Source organism: Dryobates pubescens, chromosome 8 (genome assembly GCF_014839835.1).
Source record: "Dryobates pubescens isolate bDryPub1 chromosome 8, bDryPub1.pri, whole genome shotgun sequence".
NCBI classification, from domain to species: domain Eukaryota; kingdom Metazoa; phylum Chordata; class Aves; order Piciformes; family Picidae; genus Dryobates; species Dryobates pubescens.
This window is the reverse complement of record NC_071619.1, coordinates 15,917,300-15,942,502: the sequence shown is the minus strand read 5'-3', so window position 1 is coordinate 15,942,502 and position 25,203 is coordinate 15,917,300. Positions and strand designations below refer to the sequence as shown.

General features: G+C 37.3%; 1 protein-coding gene across 1 annotated transcript in view; it reads left to right on the top strand.

The window, feature by feature from the left end:
* Nucleotides 1-203: 203 nt before the first annotated feature.
* Nucleotides 204-25,203, top strand: part of KIF20B (kinesin family member 20B) — a 37,775-nt gene continuing 12,775 nt past the window's right edge. Inside the window, exons 1-22 of the mRNA XM_054163609.1 lie at nt 204-353; nt 841-927; nt 1,037-1,144; nt 1,338-1,476; nt 2,467-2,651; nt 4,363-4,411; nt 5,011-5,199; nt 6,445-6,556; nt 7,001-7,072; nt 7,534-7,680; nt 9,183-9,345; nt 10,298-10,546; nt 11,282-11,421; nt 12,027-12,177; nt 12,983-13,250; nt 14,311-14,372; nt 15,075-15,194; nt 16,702-16,861; nt 21,350-22,553; nt 22,970-23,108; nt 24,146-24,268; nt 24,766-24,826. Of these exons, the coding sequence (XP_054019584.1) occupies nt 204-353; nt 841-927; nt 1,037-1,144; nt 1,338-1,476; nt 2,467-2,651; nt 4,363-4,411; nt 5,011-5,199; nt 6,445-6,556; nt 7,001-7,072; nt 7,534-7,680; nt 9,183-9,345; nt 10,298-10,546; nt 11,282-11,421; nt 12,027-12,177; nt 12,983-13,250; nt 14,311-14,372; nt 15,075-15,194; nt 16,702-16,861; nt 21,350-22,553; nt 22,970-23,108; nt 24,146-24,268; nt 24,766-24,826 (4,078 nt within the window). The remainder of the gene's footprint in view (nt 354-840; nt 928-1,036; nt 1,145-1,337; nt 1,477-2,466; nt 2,652-4,362; nt 4,412-5,010; nt 5,200-6,444; nt 6,557-7,000; nt 7,073-7,533; nt 7,681-9,182; nt 9,346-10,297; nt 10,547-11,281; nt 11,422-12,026; nt 12,178-12,982; nt 13,251-14,310; nt 14,373-15,074; nt 15,195-16,701; nt 16,862-21,349; nt 22,554-22,969; nt 23,109-24,145; nt 24,269-24,765; nt 24,827-25,203) is intronic.

Below are 25,203 nucleotides of genomic sequence, written 5' to 3'. Positions count from 1 at the left end.
CACTAACCAGCTACTGGAGACTTGCTCTGTAACTTAGGCAAAAAGCTTTTTTTCATCTTATTTATGAAGAAGGTGTAGTTACTGATCTCAAGTTGACTTGTCCTCTAAGACTTCAGAAGTTAGTTCTACATTATATGATCAGAAAGAAAGAAAAACCAACAACAAACACACACCCACAAAACCCCCAACTTTTATCTTGCAGGATGGAAGAGACTTTGGATAATGACAAAAAAATGAGACTGTCCTATATTACTAGTGTTGATGTTCAAAAACCAGGACGAATACTTATGGATGACATTAAAGCAGATCTCTCTGCTCAATTTTCTTTGGCTTCAAGTTCAGATACAAGTCAGGTAAGAAAGTTTTAATGTTTGTATTTCTTAGATTTTTGTTTGTAATAAGCTTAGTTCTTTCATTAATATTAATGACCAGAATTTTATAGAAGCTAAAAAGTGTATGTAGTATTTTAATTTGGAGGAGATACATAGGATTAGATAAAGTTGAGTGGCACTGCATTGATAGCCTCATTCACAGAACACTGATGAACCCAGTAAGCTAACTGCTGGTTCAGAGCAGCTTAATTATTGATATTTTTTGTAGGTTTCATTCTTGATGATGTCTAATTGTCTTGAACCTGTTACTGCATAACTCTTAAGCTATCACAATGAACTCCTGCAGGGACCTAAGTACTTGTAAAACATATGTAACTTAATTTGCTTCCCATATCATGAAATAAGTCTGTTCAGAATACCTTGATGAAAATAAAACTGCCTTAACATGCTAGTTGTCAAACACTATAGTCAAATTTCTAATTTCCTTAACTTTTGTTTTTATTTCAAGAGGTGCAGTTTGGAGTCTAAGGGACACATACAAGTTTGCCTGCGTGTTAGGCCGTTTACATCATCGGAAAGAGAAAATGAATTGCAGGTGTGACATTTAGTGTAAAAGTACTTCAAGTGTATGTTTGGTTAGTTTATTTCCTGTAAACTGAGCTCTTTATACTCATGCCTGCATTGCTTTTACTCCATTTTAATAGGACTATATTTCACTTGAAGACTCAAAAAGCATCATACTGAAGCCCCCCAAAAACTCCTTGAGTCGACTAAGTGAGAAAGCTGCTGGCCAGAAGTTCACTTTTTCACAAGTAAAAAAATTGTCTTTAAAAGTTGTGGGGATTTTATGTATTTCTGAAAAAAAGTTGTTTTATTTAATACCAAGCAAAGTAAACTGTAAATAGTCTTTAAGATTATAAGCATAAAACTTATTAAGCAATCATTAGAGATTATAAAAGAATCTTTTAACTTTTTTTTTTTCTCCTTTTTCTTGGTAATGCTTAGGTGTTTGGACCTGAAACAACTCAAGAAGAATTCTTTGAAGGTACCATCAAACAACCAGTCCAGGATTTCATAGATGGATACAATCGTCTTATTTTTACATATGGGGTTACAAATGCTGGGAAAACCTACACTTTCCAAGGTATAAATAGAAATGTGTTCCCATTGAATGAACTTCTTTTTTTTTTTTTTTAAAGTGACTATTACTTCTGGCAAAAATATTTCCCTTTCTTTAAACTGTAGGCCTTAAAATTTAGTTTCTCATGAATATTAATAAATAGCCTTTGAAAGTCTCCTTCCATAGCAAATATGAAGCTACCAACAATGTCACTGCCGGAGTTTACATAAACTAGTGATACTGCTTTGTCAGGCTGTAATTTCAACCAGGTGTGCATGTGGCCTCTTTCCTCCAAGTATCTAGAATCTAGATCTTGGAACTCCTAGAATCCTCTGAGGAGGTGGAATTAGGAAAATACTTCTATGTATCAGCATGTCAGAAGTGTGTAAGTCACTCTATACCAGACTAGCATTTTGTAATTTTATTTGAAGTCCTATGCATTTTATACAGTTTCAGCTAAGGAATAGTTTGTTTCAATTGCTACAGGCAGAGAATAAAAAATTTGCATCTGGATCAAGCGTACACTGAAGTTGTAATTCCTTTTTGCCTTTTGCATGCATAAGTATGATGCTCTGCAAAAAGGGTCTGGGGCAGAGGAAGGAGTGAATCTTTACATGTCTCCTAGAATTTTCTTCATTTTGTAGGATTTGGAATTAGTACAGGTCTGTAGCTGAGAGATGTTGTATTTTAAAGCTACTTTCTTGAAAGAGAATGTGATGGCAGCCTGTGAAACATGGCTGAAAATTTGCAAATATTTATTGTTTGTTGGTTTCATTTTATGTCATGCCCCTTGGTGTCTAAGAGGGTTTTGCTGAAAGCCAAGTATCTTTCAAAACATTCTAATGACTCTTTTTGTTACCTTGAGAATACAAAAACTCCTGCTACTTCATGCTATAAATGGCCTGCCAATTCCTCATGTGTGTCTTGAGATTAGAATTGCTTCTCTTTCTGCCTTTGTTTATCTATACACCTTGTTCACAGTAATAATGAAGGCCTTTTGTATGTTACTTTCAGGAACAGAAGATGATGGTGGTATTCTACCAAGGACTATGGATATGTTGTTTAAAAGTATTCAAGGAAAATTATACACAGCAATGGATCTCAAACCCCATCGGTGTAGAGATTATGTAAGGCTGAATAAGGAGCAAGTGAGAGAAGAAAGCACTGTTAAAAGTTCTATGCTTTGCTTAGCAAAAGAGGTACAGGAGCATTTTCTATACTGAGGAGTACATGCATCATTAGGTAGCTCAATGCTACCCTGTTCATTTTCCAGTGGGAAAAGTCTATCTGTATTTAAGCGTGGCTGCATGTATTTACTGTCAGATTAGCAGTAAAGGGAGTAATAGAGCTGATGGACTGTTCTCCTATGAATTTCTGTCTTATAGCTGAATACTTGATAGGATGTAAACTCTAAGCTCTTTTTCTATAGCTTGGCAACATTATTTATCCTGTGGGGTTACTGGTGCAAATGGTCTCTTCATCTGTGGGGATGCTAGTATGTCTGCTCCATTAAACAATTTCATGTCTTTTAGTGTACATGAAAAGAAGTAATAATTTCCTATATGTATTTTCCAAACTAGAAAAGAACATAAAAATCTGCTTCCTTTGAGTGTAATTTTTTTAAAAGAGGAGAGCTCTATAAAGCAGTCAACCTTCTACAGGTTTAAATTAAAACGTGTTTCTGTTAGACTTCATTAAATAAATCATGGTCAGGCAGTCCAGAAATATACTTCACTTCTAAGAGTTGCTTGGAATTCTAAAGATGTTTTATCCGATTACACTTATGAGGGAATTTGTTTTGTGTAAGCATACCTTTTTCTTGGTGTGTTTAATTCTGAAATGAATAGAACAATATAAAGAAAAACAGAGCACACCCAAGGAATTTGAACTACAAACTTACTGTGCTTTTTAAAATTTTAATGAAAAGAATTGAGCATCTCCCTAGTGATTATATGCTAGATTATAATGGGGTGTTCTGGCTTTTGTGGGATATTACCTTGATTTTTATCCCTAAGATGGCTAACTGAAATTTTCCAATGTGGAAGGCAGGTGGTAGCAAAATTCTTCAACACTTGAAAACACAGGCAATATGTGAAATCTATCTCTATCAGTGTTTAAGACTTAAGAAGGACCTGTCGTGTGTGTATGTTTGACTATACATCTCCTCTCTGGTTTATAAAACTGAATATATGAACAACACTTCAGCTTATAAATTTGGTTGCAAAGTTTGGATCTACTTGAACAGGCAGGTTTGGGTTACTTAACCATTTAAACACTTGAGGAGTTTTTTAATAGAAATCTTGGAGTTATATACAAGGTCATCTTGACAAAACAATTAAAAAAAACCCAAAACTGAAAACCCTTCTCTTTCTTACAGAACTTAGATAGCAACTTTTTGCTTCATGATACATGCTTACTTTTTTTTTTTAAGCATATGAGTGTTCTGCATAAAAATGTTTCTGGGGTTTGATCTAGAAAGCTGTAACATATGAAATTATGAATTGGCAAAACTTCAATAATAACACTTCAGGATTCGAGATTCACCAGATAAAGAATAATATGTAAATTGCAAATGGACTCCTGCAAATCATCCTAGTAAATCTCACTGGTTTTGTGTGAGCTGCTGTGTTTCTTTCTGTGTTTAGTTTATTCCTGGCTCAGGAAGTTGACATGCTATGTTCTGTGATGTGGCATGATATAAGGGAAGTGTTGGGAATGAGTATTTGGGTAAAAACTACCCTGTCAGTAGGAGTGTATGGGTATATTGAACTGGGCTTGATGTATGGCCAGAATCTTTTTTTTCTTTCATCTACACTGCATTGCTACATAGTTAGTCAGTAGACATGTTAGAAGAGTAACTGGTGGTACACTGTCAATAATATGTCTTAAAGTCTCTGTTCTCTTTTGTAGGTAGACCATCAAAATAGCAGTAGCAACAAAGCAGCCGGTGATTCTAATGGTGCGTTTTGTATTATTACAGTTAAAGCTAGCAAAGAATATTTCTTGATCAGTTTCTTGGCTTCTGGTCTATGTTAATAATAAAACAACTAGTTGACTTTTTCTATACTTATGAATTGCATGCTGGGCAAAAAACACAAGGATAAAGTGATTAGAATACCTGAACAGACACTGAATGAGATGGACACTACAGCAATTAAAAGTAGTACCACTTATGCTGTGGGCCCTAGTAGTATCCTGACATCCTGTATGTAATTAGATAAACCTAATTCTAGGATTTAAAAGTTACTAAATACTGGGTTTGCTTTAGAAAGTCAGAATGAAGTGTGGTTGTCGGTTTAATTCTAACAACCCTGTACATGTTTGATAGAATTTGCAAGTGGAAAAGAAAGTAGTAGAGTAGATCTCTCTTGCAAACATATAGGGTAAGCATGTGACTTACAGATACTTAAAGGTGGCTGGGAGAATTTTAGACAAATATTTTGTTTGCCTGGGGTAAGTGTTTGTAGGAGGCTGCTATAATATCAGTTTTCATTTATTCATTTTTTCTAAAAGAAATTACTAGGCCTATATTGACTTGTAATGTTTTTTACTTGGCAGACTTGGAAGAACTGTTAAAAGAGGAGTCTAGCACATCTGTGAATGATTACCCCAAGTATTCTGTTTGGATTTCATTTTTTGAAATTTATAATGAATGTTTTTATGATCTACTGAATCCTACATCAAATGATAAGAAACGAAAACCCTTACGTCTTGCTCAAGACATCAAAGGATGCTCTTATGTCAGAGGTAATTAGAATATGTTGCAAATTGCAAAGTGTGTAATTTGAAAAGTCAAAGTTCCTGTAACTGTTTTTTTAGATTAGAAAACACCTACCTTCATTTACTGTGGCTATGGAACTGTCTGCAGCAAGTATGGAAAAAAATCTACCTACATAGCAGTAGCTGTACCTTTAAATAGCATTTTCTCTTTATTCTTGACAGTGACTTAATCTTGTGTGCTCTCCACTGCCTTTCTTTGAAATGGCAGAAATAGTGAAAAGAAAAAAAAAAAATTGACAAATTTGTTAGTGGTTTGGTTTTTGATTTTTCTTGAAAAGACTCAACTATAGTTATAATTGCTTCAGCGGCTGTAGTTTTTGGGGTTGGTTTTGGTGGTTTAATGTTTTGTTTGTAGGGTCTTGTGTTGAGAAACACACTTCAGACAATGTGAGACAGTTCAGTCTGACTACAAATTATATTTTTACAGCACTCTAGTTTAATCAAACTAATGGTGTAACTAGTTTTGGGTGGGGAATTAACAGTTCAATGTTTGTTTCCGGCCATGGAAAAAGTTAGGATTTGAAACACATTTGATTGTTACAAGTCCTTTGGACAATCATGACACTGGTTCTAGATCAAAGACTTTTTTGTAGATGTTTGTTTGCTGCTTTTGTATTTCATATGCCACACTGTAAATTCAAAAAGCTGAGTTGGACAACAAACCAAACTCCCTCATTTCTTCAAAGATGAGAAAATGTGCCATGTAGGAAATGGTCTGTTTTGAGCTATGCTTCAGCATAAGGTTTTTATAAAGCTTGGAAGTATAAGGCTGTTCTCAATGTTACTGAGGGAAAACAGGTTTTTGGGTTTTCTTGGTCACAGCTGGTGTTTTTGCTGATACAATTTTGGTGACCTTTAGTGACATGATAGGCTAAAACTGAGAAGCTGTCCAGGTAGCATTCTGCCTGGGTGAATACAAACACAGGACTTTTATAGTGGACATTACCTTTTTGGCTTTTCAATGCTCAGGCTAAGCTTGCTCACTTACTTTGGATTGAACGTTTTAGTGTGTTTAACAGGATGAAATGATGTGATGTAGCTGTTCTTGCTTTCCCATGGAGGGAGGAATTTCGATGTTCTGGACTTTTACTAAGCTTTAATGTTTTCATGTCTCAAGTGAATGTATTAATCTTGGTGTGCATATATTACCTACTAATACGTTTGGTTTTGATAATGATATTTATAAAATGACTATATTTGTTCTTTGTAAAGATCTTCGGTGGATTCAGATTTATGACTCGAAAGAAGCTGTCAGACTTCTAAAACTAGGATTGAAACACCAGAGTACTGCGAGCACAAAACAAAATACTTGCTCCAGCAGAAGGCAAGAAACACTTTGAATAACATTGGGCAGAGGATGTTATGTGAGAGGAAGGAGAAACTGAAATGTGACTTGTGGCTTTCAGGAGGGCAAGAAGCTTTTACAGGGTCTGGATTTTTAGGTTGCAGTTTTGCCATGCTTTAGCAATATGTGACCCAATGCTTTAAACCATGATTCAATCCTTCAGCAAGATGAATGTGTATGAAAAGTACAGCATCTTATCAAATAGCCTTTATAAGCTTTATTCTGTCTGAAGGTCTGATTAAAAAGCAAAGTAAGTGCTATGTACAAACTTTTTTACAAGAGGCAGTTAACTGTTAGACCATATGTGTAGATATATAGACAGGTTCAACAATGTTTAGAACAGGTGTTGAGGCTAAAAAAAATATTTGAAAGGTATTGGCCTATTTTGTCACTTGTCTGCTGATTTTCAACTTCTTGTTTTAGTCACAGCATATTCACAGTTAAGATGCTAAAAATTGAAGATTCGGGAACACCACGAGTGATTCAAGTCAATGAGTAAGTTCAAAGAGAGCTGTTGTCTTTTGTGATGAAGTTGCTGATTATATTCCATCTTAGTGTACTGATACTGCAATATACACCCAGCATTCCCTTGTAGAGCCTCATGCATGCATGGTGGTTTCTCCACTTCCTGCGCTCATAAAGCACTTGGCCTTTTATTTCAAGCCATCAGTTTCTCTTCTGTTCAGTACAAGGTTCTATTAGTCCTCTATACTCATTAGCTCATGTAAATTCTCAGGAGGAGGACAAGGGCAGGAGGGAAATGGGAAGCATGTTGGGAAAGGGTATTTCAGAAAGTCATGCAGAACTTGCTTGAATGTAAAACATTGAAAAGGATGAAGTGTTTGTGTGGATGAAGGTGAGCAAATTCTTCCTCTAAGAAAAGTGATCTTCTAAAAATTGAATAACTTGTGTGTGTTTTGAAATAAATCAAGTGAGTTTTCCTTATTTGCTTTCAGATTGACAATGTGTGATCTTGCTGGCTCAGAAAGATGGACCAAGACCCGCAATGAAGGTGATAGATTGAAAGAGAGTGGAAATATAAACACCTCTCTTCTGATTCTAGGCAAGTGTATTAATGCACTCAAGAACTGTCAACAGTCCAAGTAAGTCCTTTTATGAATTGCAAATTGGTTATGGTTTTTAGGTGTTACGTGCAATGTTTAAAAGCTGTTGTTTAAAATATACAACACTAATGTTTTTGTAAAAAATACTTAGGAACTTGTAAGACTTTACAGCATCAAATTTACCTTAAATTTACCTTGTTTTGCTCTTTAATGAAATCACTGGAATTCTAACATTCTATAAACATTTTTATAAATTTAACTATTTCTGAGCTGGCTTATCAAACAAACTTTGGAGTAAGTTTACAACCCCTTTTTCAAAAGTGTCATAGTAAGAATCAAACGTTCAACCTTTTATTACTCCGTTGAACTACATTTCTTACCTATTTTGAGTGTAAGATTTTTTTCATCAGCAGGGTATTGCTGTGCTGTTGAAACTCTGCACTCATTGGCAAAATTGTTTTTTCTAAATCTTGACATAACTTTAATGCTCTCCTCCTGATCTAGCTAACCATATGCAAACAGAAGAAAGCTTTTCCCCTATTTATGCCCTAGCTGGGGAATTTGTAAAACCAATACAATATATAGTCATGGATGGAACTGTGCAGGAATTGCTTTTTCCAGAGGTTCTTATGTGAATGTTTATTTCTGTCCCAGAAGTTAAATAAACTCTGTGTGCTCATTGATAATGCCTGGATGCACTTTACCAAGTAAACTTATGCTGTAACACTGTTCCTGATAGCCTGTTTAAAGTTTGTCACACCTTAAAGTGATAATCTCTTGGTGTTAATAGATGGCCATTGCAAGTTGAATGGGAAACAACAACTTTATTTAACTTATTCTTGTTTATTAGTCCTGCAGCTTGGTTGTGTATGAACCATAATTGTGTTCTGGCAAGAGCATCACTATCTTGCTGACACCTGTAGAATTATTCATATAACTGAATAAATAGCTGCAGTGAACCTGCTAAGTGGCAAGAATGTGTTTAGGTTTAGAAATTCTCATAAATTTCCCATGAGCATCAAAAAATAACATCGCTAGCTGTTAAGTTCAAGAGCACAACTTCTGATTTAGGACATGTCAAACTTTTGAGGGGAATGAGGGGGGAAAAAGTATCTCTATATGTTCAGCATATACTTGTTTTCTTGCCAAGGTACTTGCTGTTGTCTGTTCTCAGAGGCAGGATACTGGGTGAGAGATCACCAACAATGTTGGATACTGCATTGCTAGAACTAGATACATCATTTTCATGAGGGTTGAAACGAAAAGAGATGGGGTATTGTTTGTTGTATCATGAGGCTGTGACCTGTCCTAGGATACATGCTGAATGTGCTTTTGATTTTAAGTCCTCCTATTGATTGCATTTCAATGGCCTATCTGAGATAAGGGCTAAAAGAGTGATGCCCATGCAATCGCTTTACAAACAGCTGTATCTAGTCCAAAACAATTTTAATTGATTTAAAGTTAAGTCTTCAGGCTGAATAACTCTTAATATTGACTGGAAATCTTTAAACTTCTGGTTATCTGTTCTTTTGTCTTTAAAGGCTGCAGCAACACATACCCTTTCGTGAAAGTAAGTTAACTCATTTCCTGCAAGGATTCTTCAGTGGAAAGGGGACAGTATACATGATAGTAAACATAAGCCAATGTGCTTCAGTATATGAAGAAACACTCAATGTACTGAAGTTTTCAGCCATTGCACAAAAGGTAAGTGCATTTCAAGAATAATTTTCCTCACATGTAAGAATATTAATTTAGTTACTGGCTTTTTCTACCTTGTATTCCAATCCTATTTTCTAATTACTCGTCGTTGGGCTTTATTTCCTTTAAGTTTTCAAAAGTGCTTTTTCCCCTGGGAGCATGGGGATAGAACCATCTCTTACCAAAAATGCATAGTTCCTATAAAATGTCCAGTTTAATGAGACCGTCCAAATACAAGAAGAAATTGAGATTGAGGTGAATTTTAGTTCTGTACTTGTAACATGCTCTCATGTTGGAGCAATTCTAGCTGCCTCATATAGTACTGCTATTGTAAGTCTAAATATTTCTTACTCAGAATATTAATAAAATTTGAAACACAATTTGAAAGGTCATCTTTACGTCCATAGAGGCTTCAGTCAGAAGGTCGAAGTGAAGTAGAGGGAGTAGTAGAAGTAAGTGATAAAACTCTGAACTAAGAAGGAAGACAAAAGTACTGGAGATCAGTGCTGTAGCCTTACTGGGAGCCATGGAAAACTTCTGTTGACAGTTAAATAGGTTCAAAGGATATTAGAATATGGGCCTGTCTAAGCAGGCTAAGTATACTCTAGTGTACTTAATAAGCAGACTAAGGGTAATACAGCTGTTCAAGAAATAGTTTGAAAGATGATATTCATGCAGTGCAACGAAAAATTCAAAGTGTGGGAAATGCATATATTTCTGTTAGTGCATGAAATGGCAACTGTCTTGTAGGTGGTTGAACTTGTGAAGCTTGGTGTTCTTGGGTTCAGAAAAACAGACTATGAAGGGCCTCCTTTATGCTCTAGCTGGTATCTGATCAAAGTAGTGACTCTGAGGATAGGTTGGGGAAGTGCTATGCTCAGGATACCCATAGGAAGGTGGAACAGGTATCTCTTGGAAGTGTCAGTACTGATGATTTTGTTCTCTATTTTCTGGATAGGTTTTAGTTGTAGACACATCTATTCTTCCCAAAGATCAGTCACTTTGCCAAAAATCAGCAAGAGAATCACTACTTAGTTACACTAAAATGCCAATCCCAAGGAAAAGAGCTACTATTTTGTGGGACAGAAGCTTAGAAGATGTCATTGAAGATGATGATTGTGAGATGGAGGAACGCTGTACTATGTCAGCAGAAGAATCAATGCAGGAAGACAAAGAAAATGTTATTATTGGAAAAGAAGAATTTATGGTATGTGCCAGGGGTACTTCAAGAATTAGTGTGGCTTGGAGTTTAAAAGCAAGATATTCTCCCAGTTTCCCCAATTTCTTTCTTTTTTTCTGATCATCCCTATTCTCCAAAAATCCTGCATTAGGAACATATAGTGTCTGTTACAGTACAACTACAAAAATATAGACTGATCAGTAAGAATTAAATATTTGTGTGTCTGTCTTCTTGCTAATCTATGGTGGTCAATGCACAGCAAATACATTTAGCAATGCTGAAGATGGTTGGTTTGTGTTTGAGATATAAGAGAGCTCTGAAAACTGTCCTTTAAGGAGAAACAATTTTAGTCACTTCTAGATAAGACAAGAAGATGGCAAAGGAGAGCTAGAGACTGTTTTATGTAGGCTTAATTAATGTTGCCTCAAAAATGAGCATCTGGAAAAAGAGACAAATCCTGTGGAGCTTAAACCTGTTTAAGACCAATTCAAGAATTCTTGTAATAAACTTGATGTTCTTTGCAAGGGCTTACTCTGAGCAAATCTAAAAATTGCTGTGCTAGTGCCAAGCAGGTATTTCAATCTATTCCATGAATCCTCATGTTTATGAACAAGCTAATAACTGGGGGGGGGGGAACCCAAACCAAAAAAACCTTTAGCTAGCTAGAAGAGTTCAGTGTGGTAGAGTTTGAGGAATGGGAAAAATATCACTTCTGGGAAGCTTTTCTTTCATGAAAAAAATGAATATTAATTACAACTTCAGAACCTGCTAAGTCTTGTGGAAATGTTGAAGGAGAAACTTATTACTGAAAAGAAGGACAAGTTGCTGCTAGAACTAAAAATCCGTGATGAAGTGATGGAAGAATTTACCAAACACTTTGCTGAGCGGGAAATGAATTTCAAGTAAGTTAGCTTTAAGGTTTTTTAAAGTTTGCCAGTTAAGAAATTAAATTTAAACTCTCTTTTGATCAAGAGATGGGTTACAGAAATAAGACACCTCACTCTTCTGTGAGACTTATTGTCTCTGTTAATAGTTCAGTTTCTATTTGGATTGAGTTCAGGAAGAATACTGTGTAGGAAAGGCTTTTGGGGGGGGAGGGGGGGCAGGGAGAAGGGTGGTGGTTTGGGGTAGGTAGGGGGAGTGCGTGTAATCTAAGCAGTGTTTGTTCCTGTAGAACTGCTTTGACAGGATAACTATAAGTGACACTGAATTTTTTTGCTGCAGCCTTAATGATACTCAGGGGTACTCTGGCTGAAGGAGCTTAAAGGTGATGCTTGAAGTTAACTGGTATTTATAGTCTGTATATATCTTATCTCCTTCTCCTTTTGCAGGGAGGTGGGTGGGGTGGAAACAGTTCTATTTTGGGTGTAACAAAGATTTTAATGAATGGTTCTGTTTTGCTAGAAAAACCACAAAACCAAACATCTTTTTGTTTATAGATAGCTCTATTAACAGCTTCTTATCTTAGTAGCTCATGCTTTTAGCTGGCTTATTTTTCCTACTACAGAGAGCGCCTTTCTTATGAGCGAGAACAGCTTGAAGAAAATTCTGAAAGACGCCTGGAAATCTTCAAGGAACTTATCAACAGTTGTACTGAAAGCAAAGGTGAAAAAAGTGAATTGGAAGATCAGCCTCCCAAGGAACAAGCTGGACCTCTGGTAATTTTATCTTCACCCTCTCCCTGCCCCAGTAAAATCCCTCTTACTAGCTAAATCTTACGGTGATGGTATGTCTCAAGGATTGGATGGTTGTGGTTTCAAGGAATTGCATGTTGTGTAACTGTGTCCTTGGCAAGATATGTTTATGGCATTTAATAGGAGTAATTGATAATTTAGGAATCTGGATCTTCCTGCATTTCTCCAACACAGACTGTATGCAAAGACATTGGGGTAAAAGCATTAAATGTCTATTTAAAGTATCTGAAGATTTTAATATTTTTTTTTTGGCCCCATATAGGCTGTACTGGAGTTGTGCTGTAGACTTTTTTCTCCCTTAGGTCTATTGTAGCTACAAATGAAGTAACAAGAATTGTACATATACTTAAGCCTAACTAGATTCTTATTTCGTAAGTTGCTACAAACATATTTCACCTCAAAGTTTTACTGAGACATGATTTCAGATGTTTTCCTTCTAAAACAATGCACTTGGTCTGTTCATTCAGCATTTTAACTGTTGAAGTACTAGGTTTTTATATTGAATTTGGAGAGGATGCTTTTGTGGTGATATAAAATGGAATGTTGCAGTGGGTCATAAAATGCTCTTTAAGTAGCTGTTATGTGATAAAGGACACTTGTGTTTGAAGGTAGACAAGAGACTGGCAATCAAATTGCATATGAATCCGTGAGACTGCCTTGGAGCCGAAATTAACTGTACCTGAAGCTAAAATTACCTGTTTGAAATGGTAATGATCTTCAGAATTTTTTGTAGACCTAATGGCTCTTGTGCAATTATTTGCTATTTCAGGATGAAGAATCTATCATAGGGCCAGAAGCCTGTGTTGATCTTGAGGGCGTTATTGATTCCCTGCAGAATGATGTCATTGACATAAAAAAGCAGGCAGAAGAAGCACATAGATACATTGTGTCCCTGGAGGACCCACAGGAAACTATAGTTTGGCTTGAAAAGCAACTGAGAAAAGTTACTGCTGAACTAACTAAGACTAAAGAAGATTTGACAAAGAAAACCAATGAACTAATCAAAACTGAAGAAAAGCTGGCGCAGAAAACCAAAGGTGAGATGGGTGTGTCATGTGAAAGGCAGAAAAAGTGTAAAACAAATAATCCAGTTGAGCTGGATTTGTGGACCAAAACATACGTAAAACTATTGCTCACCACCTTTATGCATGTTCAGGTTTGTCGTAGTTTGGGCTGGGTGCCCTCTGCTACAGGGGTGTTTCCTGTGTCCAGAAGTCCATCCCAGTGGGTGGACTCAGGAAATTAGGTATTTCTGCCATAATCCCTTGCACCACTATAAATTTTGCGGTGGGGTCTGGCACTTCCTCTTCCCTTCTCTCTCCAAGACTTGGTAACTGGGGGAGAGATCTCCCAGCCATGAGCCTGATTGGGCCCAAGGCCACAGGGGGATGGGCAGTCTCAGGCCTGGCCAGCTGAGACTAGCCCAGCAGAGGGAGGGGGAAGAAGGAGCCCTGGGGGTTTTGGATGCACCCTCAGGTGGGGTTTGGAGTCTTTCTGGGTTTACTTTGGTTCCTTTCTTGTCACCATGTTTCCTTTTGTGCACACTCACCGCTTTCTATTTAAACTTTCATCACTTTTGCAATGCGTTTGTCTGAGTGTTTTATTCCTGCCCGTGGTGGGGAGGGAGGGGATCTGCCCCAACCCATTACAAGGTTGAACAAATCCACAGGCCTTGGTTATTTGATAGTGTTCAGGTTTGTCTTAAAAATTAATTGTGGACTTGTGAATCGTGGGTTAAAGTATCAACCTGAATGATTCTTGATTTCATGGGCATTACAGCATAGCCACAATTATTCACATTTTGCTAATGCAGTGTTTTCACTTATCCTCTGGAACGTTCGTAGAGGAAAAAGTATCAATACCTCATAATAAAATTTCAGTGGCAGTCTCTTGATATGACAGAAATATTTAAGTAGAAATTGACATGAGAAGCTGTTCAGTCTTTTTTTTTCTAGTAGGGGGATTTCGGTTTTGCATGGGTTGCAAGGCCAAATATATTCTAAACCTCATGAGGTACCAGAAGATCTGGGAAAATGGATTGCTGAGTAAACTATGTAATAGCTGCTTATTTGATGTTGGCTGCTTGTCTTGTTACAGACTTGGAAACACAGATAATTAAGTTGGATGAGTCTGCTGAGCAGCTTAAAGAAGCAACTGAGGTAACTCTCAAGCAAAAACCTGTGCAAAATTATTTGCCTCAGTACAAAATTCTGATGGCTTTTGTGGTGGTTTTAGGCTATGCCTTTAAAATTTAGTTACAGATTTCGAGCAGGAAAGTAGAAAAACAAATGACTATTGGGTGTAAAAAGGAAAACAAAATATTATTCTAAACAAATTCATTGGATAAATACTGGGAATAAGATGGGCTGTACCTAAACTGCTCTTTCTTCTTTGCTGATCTCTGCTGTTTTGCATTGCTCAGGAGAGATTAACCTGCTTGTCGGCTGGCCTTGGCTGAAATTACTGCTTGTGGGACAGGGGAGAGGGGAGCAGTGGAACAGCTTCTCTGACCAGGGGGTTTTTGTGTTGTTTGCTAGTTGCAAATATCTGTATAATATTGTAAATACTGTATGTTTTGTACATGTTCATTGCATTCTATTGTAGAGTGTAGTTCCTGCTTGTAAATACAGCTTTGTTTGCTTCTGAGTTGGTCTGGCAAAGTTAATGCTGGGGGGGGAAACTTCAACCCACAACAACTTTAAATGTCATTATAGTATGTTTCAAGCTTTTTGAAGTGTGTATATATATCTTTCTATAGATGTATCTATATATCAAGCTTAGCTTAAATGATCTTGCTTCTAAATACATGGTGTAGTTCAACAATTTAACACTAACTGAACTACTATTCTTTATTTTCCAAGAAAATGAATACACAAAATAAAAGGATTCAAGAACTCATGGACATGGTGGAGCAAAAAGATGATGCTATTATAAGACTACAAGATTTGATATCCCATTTTGAAGAAACCATAAAAGACTATGTAAGTCTTAAACATCTCAATTTTCTTTATACAAATAAAAGCTATATTTATGCTTATAATAGACTTTACTTGGAAAAATGAACATTTTGTTCAACTGCTGCTTGCTTCACACGGTAGCAGGTGAAGTTGATATTGAAACTAAAGTTACAGAAAAATGGCAGGGGAGTGGAAAATGACTTTTGGAAGCAGTGATCTGGAGTTATTAGAGGGCTGCGAACAAGACTATAAAGAGTCCCTTTGAAGGGGGCAGAAGAAAACAACTCTTTAAAGTGAGAGGACTTAAGCAGTGGGAAAAGAGGAATTATGTCACTGTCTTTTTCATTGTTGTCTGAACGGAAGAGAAAGGAAATGTGACTTTGCTACAGCAAAGGATGACATTTATTTGAAGTTAAAAGTTAGAAAGGACAGTGATTCTGTGAATTTGCCACAAAAATCTGTTTTGCTTATCAGCACTATGCACACACTTTCAAAGGGCATGGGGGTGAAGCAGAAGAGAGCAACACACATGTGGTATTGGAAAGAGCAATGGTGAGTGTTCAGATCAACAGTTTGAACTAAGAGTGGATGGCCAGGGTATCTCTGCTTTTTGTTATTAATAAAACTTGTACCTCTCTACTGTGCTGCTGGCTGCTGAATACTTGAAAGGGTAGCTTGGCTAAACCTATACAGTTCATAAAAACGAAAACATACAGTTAGGCTTTTGGTTTTGCTTTGTTTTTCGAGCCTGCTGTCCAGTAACCTGAAGTAGTTCTGAGAAAATTATAGATGAGATGATGTATTTTTCTCGTCCACTATAAAGATAAGACTTTGACTCTACTTCATCATCTGTTCCCATTTTGTGCTCCACAGCAGCTTGGCCTTTCAATAGTATGAATGCTCTGAGAGTGCCAAGAGATGTGATTCCTTCCTATTACCTCTTTCAAGAGCAAAGCTCCACCTCTGTCTGGTGTTTTCATGAGACTGTGGCACAAAACTCAAAACATGACCACTAATTAGTTCTTGGCAACCAGCATGACTTTCCCATGTGTCATCTTGCCAGTAAAGAAACTTCAGTCTTGCCCAGATGTAGGCTAAAGCATATGTGACATAACTGACTGGGCTTTCAAACTGCATCAGATCTGTCATGACAAAAATTATCTGTGGCTTTACTGAAGGCAGTTAATGCTTGCAACTCTACCATTTAAGGCAAAGTGAGGAACTTGTAGAGCTGACCACTTCTTCTTTGAAGAAATTGGGCATTTCATTAACTCCTTTGACACTGGAAGCTTACATGCAACCCTTTAATGTTGTGTTTTCAGTCTCTTGCACTGCTTTCTGTACAGTGCTAAGCATTGTGCTTATTAATATCTGAAGGTGTCTGATTTTGATTTAAATAACTGCCCTGTAACTGACTTGTTCCTCTGACAACTGTTATACATGTGACCTGCATAGTAATATTTCATATGCATATATGTTAAAAATAAATGCTCATTTTGTAAAGCTTTAAAGTAATCTTCTTTTGATGCAGGACACGACTGTAGCCTCCATTAAAAAAAAGTTGGTAAACAACTCTAGCATAGTGGTTGAAAGCAGCCAGTTTGAGGATTGTGAGGACACTGTGTTGGAAGTGGGAAGAAAACGCTGTTCTGAAAATAAGCCTACTGCAGAAGAGCCACCTGCAAAGAAAGGTACAATCTCCCCTTGCTCAGCAGGGGGTCTTCCAAAAACACTTGACTGCTCTGGAACAGAAGCAAAAGTTGAAGTGTAAAGATTTGCATTATGAGGAGAAAATATATCTATGTTGAACTGTAAATGGCAGTAACTGTGATGTAAATATCTTCTCTTTTGCAGGAGGTCCTAATACTCTTCGCTCTTTAACATTTAAAATAAAAAATTTAGACTTCCTTTTCTGCTGCTTTTTCTCATCCATCAACATACTTCTGGACTGAACCATGCTTCTTAAGCAATTTCTTTACCAAACTTACTCTTGCTGGACTTCTGAGAGTAACATCTCCTGCTCAGTGTTTTTTGGTGGTGGGTTTTTTCCCTGGGGTGGCTTCTTTTTTGTTGCTGTTGCATTTTCTGGAGTCATTGACAATAGAATCTTTTGGCTTAAACAGTAACTTTTTCATTTCCATAGTATGTGCTGTGAAACTTGATGTTTCATTCTATTTGTATGCTGTGAACACACCAGCATGGTGACAGTGGTGGCAAAGGAGAAAAGCTTTCCATTTCAATGGAAGTAAAATGAAGTCCACAGTTGGCGTATTTTGTGTACCTCTTACACGCAGTTCTCATCATCTTGTTTTATTTCCTTTGTGTGTGAGCTTACCAGTCCTTTTAGAATGAGATTAATAAACTGCTTGCAGTTGAAGATCTTCAAGGTCTGTATGCAGTGGGTAGTGAATTTCATAAAGCTTGTTAAAGGGGGGGAAAAAAAGCCCAACAAAATAAAACAAAGAACTCGCTCCATCCCACCCCCCAAAAAGAAGTGACAGTTTTTATCCAACAAGAATTTTAAAGTGAATGACTAACAGTGCCAGTTAATGTAGCACTGAGATTTTTCTGTTGGTAAGAACAAGCTATTCAGTCATTTAAAATGTCTCTTTTTGTGAGTGTTAAAAATAAGGCATGTGATTTTTAAACTGAGTTACCAAATGCTCCATAATACATTTTATTAATGTTTTATATATGAACACACACACTTTTAACCAGTCATGTTACATGTACTTGGATAATAGCATAATAAGCACAGCTATACTGCCACCTTTCTTGTAGAATTTAGATATGCTAGTGACCTGTGACCAGTTTATCTTGAAAGATGATGAGTTACCTTGTCCTGAAATTCAGGGTTTTTGTACTTTCTCTAGGACTTGCATCCCATATTTTGAGGTGGGGCATTTTTTTGATGTTACTTCCTACATAAAAAGCTTCTGCAATGAATTTCATGTATCTTGAACTAGTATTCATCCTGCTTTGCTGCATGATTGGGGGTATCAGTGCAAAGCATTTGCCTCACTTCTAAATTCCATTACATGGAAGCTCTGTAACACATAACTAGTTATCTAGTTTTGAAACCGATTGCAAAAAGGAAGGGAAGGTCCCAAATTCTAGGTGGAAAACTTGAGACTGGTTTTTTCGCTTCATTGTAAAAGTAAGAGGATGCTGAGTATAAGTTATAGAACTACTCCTGTTGGAGAAGACCCTTGAGATCATGAGGTCCAACCACTAACCCTATTCTACCACGTTTGCCACTAAACACCACATCTTAACAACCTTTAAACATATCCAGGGATGGTGATATAACCAGCTCCCTGGGCAGCCTCTTCCAATGCTTGACTATTCTTCTGGTGGAAATTTTTTTTTCTTACTGTCTAGCCTCAGCCTACCCTGGTGCAGCTTCAGCCTATTATCTCTTTGTTCTATCACTAATTATCTGTGAGAAGAGACCTGCAACTGCCTGTCTGTATTGTCTTTTCAGGTAGTTGTAGAGACAAAACTGTCCCAGTTCCCTCAGCTTCTCTTCATAAGATGAATTCTTCAGGCCCTTTACCAGCTTAGTTACTGTTCTTTGTACCTGCTTCAGCACCTCAATGTCTATCCTGTATTGAGTTGCCCAAAGCTGAATACAGTATTTGAAGTGCAGCCTCACTAAAGGCTGAGTACAGGGAGGCAAGCACCTCTGTACTCCTGCTGGTCTCACAATTCTGATATAAGCCGGAATACCGTTTGCTTTCTTTGCTCATTCAGGTACTTGTTGATTAGAATTCTCAGGTCCGTTGTCCTGGAGAACTTCCAGCCACACTTTCCCAAGCTTCTATTATGAGATGGGGTGGTTATGGCTCAAGCCCAGTACTTGGCTTTGTTGAGGCACATGCCATTGACCTTAGCCCATTGATCCAATCTGTTGAAGTCTCTCTGTAGAGCCTCACTACCCTCAAGCACCTAATAGTGCACTCTAATTCCTTATCAAGATCATGGATAAAGATGTTTAAACAGTAGTGGTCCTAATACTGAGCCCTGAGGAACACCACTGCTGACTGGCCACCAACTGGGTTTGACTCCGCTGACCACCACTCTTTGGGCCTGGCTGTCCAGACAGTGTTTTCTCCAGCAGATGATCATGTGCTCCTCCAAGCCATGACCAGCCAGGTTTTTCAGAAGAAATCCATGGGCATCCATGTCAACAGCTTTATGAAAGTCCAGGTGGACAATATCCGTAGCCTTTCCCTAATCCATTAGGCAAGTCATCTTGTTACAGGAGCTCAGGTTCATCAAGCAGGACTTGCCTTTCATAAACCCATGCTGACTGGGCCTCTGGTTGCCCTCTATAGGGTGCACAATGGTACTTGAGATAATCTGTTCTATGACCTTCTCTTGGACTGTAGTCAGACTAACATGTCTGTAGTTCCTCGGGTCTTCCTTTTGGCCTTTCTTGTAGAGGGGTGTCACATTTGCTACCTTCCAGTCCACCAGGACCTCCCTAGAGAGCCAGGATTTGCAGTAAAGAATAGAAATTGGTATGGTGAGCATGTCTGCCAACTCTTTTAGTATGCTCGGATGTAATCCATCCTGTCCCATAGACTTGTGTGCATCTTAAGTGGTGTAGCAGGTCCCTGAGCATCTCCTCTTTAACGGTGATGACTTCATTCTGCTTCCTCTCTCTGTCTCCCACCTCATGAGGTTGGGTGTTCAGAGAACAACTAATTCTACTGCTAAGGACAGAGGCAAAGTAGGCACTGAGCACCTCAGCTTTTTCCTCATTCTTTGTCGCTGTCTTTCCTCCTGCATCCAATAATGGATGGAGATTCTCTCTAGTTCTCCTTTTGTTAATGTATTTATATAACTGTGTTGGGTTTTTTTTTTCTCAGGAAAACATATCTTTGTTTTTCTTAACATATCATGGGAAACTGCCGGCTCTATTAAAGGGATTGTTGAACCAGTAAATGTGGAAACTAGATGTAACCAAATTTTGTTTAGCTCATAGATATTAGTAAATCTAGCTAGATATTTCTACTAGTGGTGCAGAGTAGAATCATTAAGGATAGAAATACCTCTAAGCTCAACAAGTCCAACCTTCTACCCAACATGTACATGATCTCTAGACCATGTCCTACCGTGCCACATCTATTAATTTCTTGAACACTTCCAGGATTGGGGGCTCCATGACTTTCCTGTGCAGCCAACATATTCCAATGCCTCATCAAAATACAAGTTTATGAGGAGACATACTACAGGATGGATAAAGAGCATCTTAAAGATGTATTAGACATGTGTATTTTCTCCCTTTATTTGGAGTATCTGAATTTGTCAAAGAAAATGTGAGCTCTTGAGCCATGTTTCAGAGGAGCCATCAAAGACATATTTCCTTGATTGGCTGGAAGGGTCTGTTGAGGCAACTTGACACTCAAAGCAAGTAAATAAGATCTGTTTTCCCTTCCCCCCTTCTATTAATCTTTTGTTAATTTGAATTTATTGAGTGAAACAAAATTAGAAGCTACCAGAGCCACATATGAATTGTGGGCACTTGCTAGGAAGAGCTGCTAATAGTATCATAGAGTCACAGAATCCTAGAAACAGAATTGTTTTGGTGAGAAAAGACCTCTAAGATAGAGTTCAGCCATTAACCCAACACTGCCTGATCACCACCAAACCGTGTCCCTCAGCAGAATGCTGGAATAGAGCAATGATGAGATATTCTTTAATGTTCCTGAACACCTCTTGCCACAAACTAGGTCTGGAAGTCTGAGGCACCCATCGCATGTTAAGCCATTCAGAGTTTTACATGGGTGGAAGTTGAGGCATAGGAAGATCCATGGAAACAGGAGGAAGAATTATTTCACTGAGGGTGACAGAACACTGGAACAGGCTGCCCAGAAGGGTTGTGGAATCTTCCTCTCTGGATGAGTTCCTGTGTAACCTGGTATAGGTGATCCTGCTTTGGCAGGGGAATTGAACTAGATGATCTCTCGAGGTCTAATCCAGCCCCTGACGTTCTGCAGTTCTGTGATTTCAAAAAGCAGTATGATATGAGAGTGTGGCTTTCAGATGGCAACTGTTTTCCATGTAGTAATAGCTATTTGGTACTACTAATGACTTGTATTACTGATCTTAAACAACCTGAGCTGTAGGGGGCATTTCTTTATGTTTTGGGTGTTTGTGATTTGTTTTTTTAGGAGATAAGAAGGCGAGTTGGGAAGAGGATTCTCTAGAGCAAAAGAGAACTGAATATGTGAAAAGAAACGCTTCTGAGAACAATGAAGAAATATCAACATTGAAGGAAAGAATTGAAACCTTGGAAGGTCAGCTAGCTGCACTTGAAGACCAATGCGGAAGAGAAATAAACAAAAATGAAGAGTTCAGTAGACAGATAACAAACTTGCATCTCAAGATCTCTGCTTCTGAAGAAAGGGCTTCCAGCTTAAGTGAAGACCTTCAGCAATGTCGAACTGACTGTCAGGAGCTTGTTTCAGAATTGGACAAACAGAAAGCTATAAACAGGGAACAGGAAGAAAGGATTATTGAGCTAAATAATGACGTAGAACATGCAAAAAAAAGTATAATTGATAAAGTTTCAAAAATTAAAACAATGCAGTCCAAAGTAGATGAGCTGTATAAAGGTCATTCAGAGACTTATGCTATGGATATTGATTTTGTTAATCTACGTGATTCCTTAGACTCTCAAAAAGATGAACCAGACAGAGTTCAAATGAATCCTGCATGTGTGCAGTCCCAAACTGCTTCTACAGCAGATCTGAGACAAGAGTGCTCCTTCCACTGCAGTGTTGAAAGTATTTGGGAAGAATGCAAAAATATTATTAAGGCTTCTTCACAAAAAAGTCAGCGGATTCAGGAGCTACTTCAGCAAGTTGAAGCCTTGAAAAAGGTGCTTGATGATACCAAGAATTGTAACAATGAACTAAAAATAAAATTACATGAGATTGAAAATCAGTCAATAAAGGAGAAAGATACTATGAATCAGTTACAAGAGCAAATCCAGAAGAAAACCCAGGATTTTGAAAAGCAGGCTGCAGAGGATCACAGAGTAATTGCACAGTTTGAGGAAGAAATTGCCAGTTACAAGGGAAAAATCAGAGAGCTTGATTGCCTTTTGGAAACTTTTAGAGCTAAAAACGACAACATAAAAAAGTTAGAAGAAGTCCTTCATGAGAAAGAAACTATCATTTTAAGTCTAGAAAGTAATAAAGTATCTTTGCAAGAGAAATGTGCTAATTCAGACAGAAAACTGAAAGAATTAAATGATCAAGAAGCAAATTGGAAGGAGGAAGTTCTGAAGCTGATGAACAGTTTGGAGAATATGAAACAGTCCCTTCAGGAAAAGGAGAAAATTGAGCATGAGCACACACAATCTGTAGCACTGTAAGTAATGAAATAACGAGTCCATTTCTCAAAGGGCTATGAGTTAAAACTACCTTCTGTGAACGTCAGAATAAACTGATGTAATGCATTTGCATGTTTATCAGCTTTTATTAACCAAACCCTTTCTCTTGGCAGTCTTAATGCACTACTTGAGTTTTTTTGTTTGTATATTTTGCTGATTGTTATCCTCCTGTGTTTGTATAGTCTGTCAAACATACCTAAATCACATGGAAATATTATGGGAGGAAACTGTTTGTTACTTGCATAGAAAGAAGCTGAAATCTGAGATTGTCATTGATCTGATAGATCTGAGGTTCTGTTAGTGAATAAATTCTTCAAAGAGTCTGAGTTATGTGTAAAAGCTGTTTCTTTGAGATGTGTAACACTAATTTGTGTGTGTTAATTTTTAACACCAGGCTACGTAAAGATCTTTCTGAGAGCTCTGCCCTTGTCCAGAATTTGAAAAAAGATTTGCAGAGGAAAGAAGAAGAATATGTAGATTTGAAAGAGAAATTTTCTGACGCTAAGAAACAAATTCAGCAAGTACAAAAAGAGGTTGGTAACCATTGGCCAAATGTTTCTTTTGCAAGGTTGCTTGAGGTTCTGTTATCCAAACCTATTTTCACAAATCTCAAGCTATGATTGTTAGGTGTGATTCATACATAAAAAGGCTATTTTCAGTCATGTATTTAGAGTAACAGTGAATCTTAAGTTATGTTGCTATTGAAGCTGCAAACTAAGGACCATGTATCAAACACAGGCTAGTACAGATAATGCAGAGAGGTAGTACATTTTATTTATACACTTGAAAAAGGTTTGTGAACAACTATGGCTAATCTGGTTATGAGGAAGGCCCCTATGATCTGTATAACAACAGTAGCCTTACATTACTTGTGCTGGCTCCAGAGCCTCAGATTTATGGAAAATGCAGATCTCTGGGTGGAAAAGATTGGTTAATCAAAAAATCTGAGCTATGTTTTCTGTTGAGGAGAACAAATGAAAAAGGAATAATTTTTATGGATTTTAGTTACTAGCATTTAGTTACCAAGTAATAGGATTTCTTAGAACCTTATGTGATATCACAACTTTGAAATGTTGAGATGTTAAGATGTTATCACATCTTTGAAATTCAAAAGACTTGCAAGAGTTTGGGCTTGAAAGTTAAGCCTTTAAAATATATTAACATCTTTCCTAGCAGCTTAATATTGAAGGACCTTATCCTTCTCAACACTCAGTGTGTATCCTCTGTTTAAGAAGAAGTAAGGACTGGATGGGATCAGGTGTCAGGAAACTCCTATTTTTTCTTCAAGAACAACTCACCCTGTAGTTTGATAAGGTTATTTCCTGGTTAGGCATTCTTGGTTTTCTTTCGGTTTGTTGTTGTTTTCCTGGCCAAATGTAATACCACCTTCTACGGTGAAAATCCTGCTCTAGAAAAGATGTGTGATAGTCTTTTCTAACCCCTGACATGTAGCTAAGATGCTTGTAAAAATTTGACTCTTACAGTGTTTGGATATTTAGATAACTTACAGGGATTGTAAGTCTGATAGCTTAATGTTAGTTTTGCTTGCCGTCTTTGTGCATCGTTGCAGGTGTCCACAATGCGATCTGAGGAGAAATCCCTGAGGGATAAAATTAATGAACTGGAGAAAGCTAAAAACAACTTGAGTGAACAACTGGAAATCAAGCAGCGCACAATCCTGCAGCTTCAAAAAGTATCTTATTTTCTTAATGTTACTCATTCTTAACTTTTTAAAACTAATCCATTAATGAGGCACATTTTCCAAGCAACAGGAGAAAGCTGACAGAAATCAGGGTAACGCAAGAGTAGCTAGGTGAAATTAGTTCTAATGCATGAATGAAAGAGTTTTTTTAAAGAGCATTTTACTGCAGGACACTTTCATATTGTTTTAAATAGAATAACTTGCTTAGTAAATAGACATTTGATACCTGCAGATACCCTGATTCTGGTTAATGGCACTTAGACATTGTCATTGACATATTTTTCTCTAAACCTCTTCTTTTATTTTGTTTTTTGCAATCAGCTTGAGTTCTCCCTTATCTTGGAAAACCTAGTTAATCTGGACCGTATGTCTTAAATACTGCTTCCAGTACTTGTTAAAGCTCAGACAAAAAAAGCTACTCATTTCTAGCATGAATATTTGTTTCTTTCAAATGTTTTTTCTTTAAATGCTTTCAATGTCGTATTTAGGAGCAGCTGAAGAATGAGAAATTGGACGAACTCTCCAAACAGTATGAGAAAACATGTAAAGGTCAGGGAAAAAACCATCCGTGGCTTTAAGAGGATTTTGGTGGGGTGGAGGGCAGGTCTTTTTGGTTTGTTTATTGGGGTGTTGGCTTTTCTTGACATGGCAACATAATGAGTTGTTATCTTGTTAATGACTTCAGAGACACTTGTGTATTTATAGTTTAAAATACTGAGAACTTCAAGCTAGTCATTAAAATGTTTAACTCAGAAACTAAGTTTTATTGAATTATGATTGGTTCAAGAGTAAAGAAATAGTCTTGGTATAAGAAACAAGTTTCAGAGAAAGCGTGGATTTGCTGTATTTATCTGCTAATTTACTTGGCCTTTTTAACTATGAAACACTGAAGCATTAACTACCACAAGAGCAATTTTGGCAAGTTT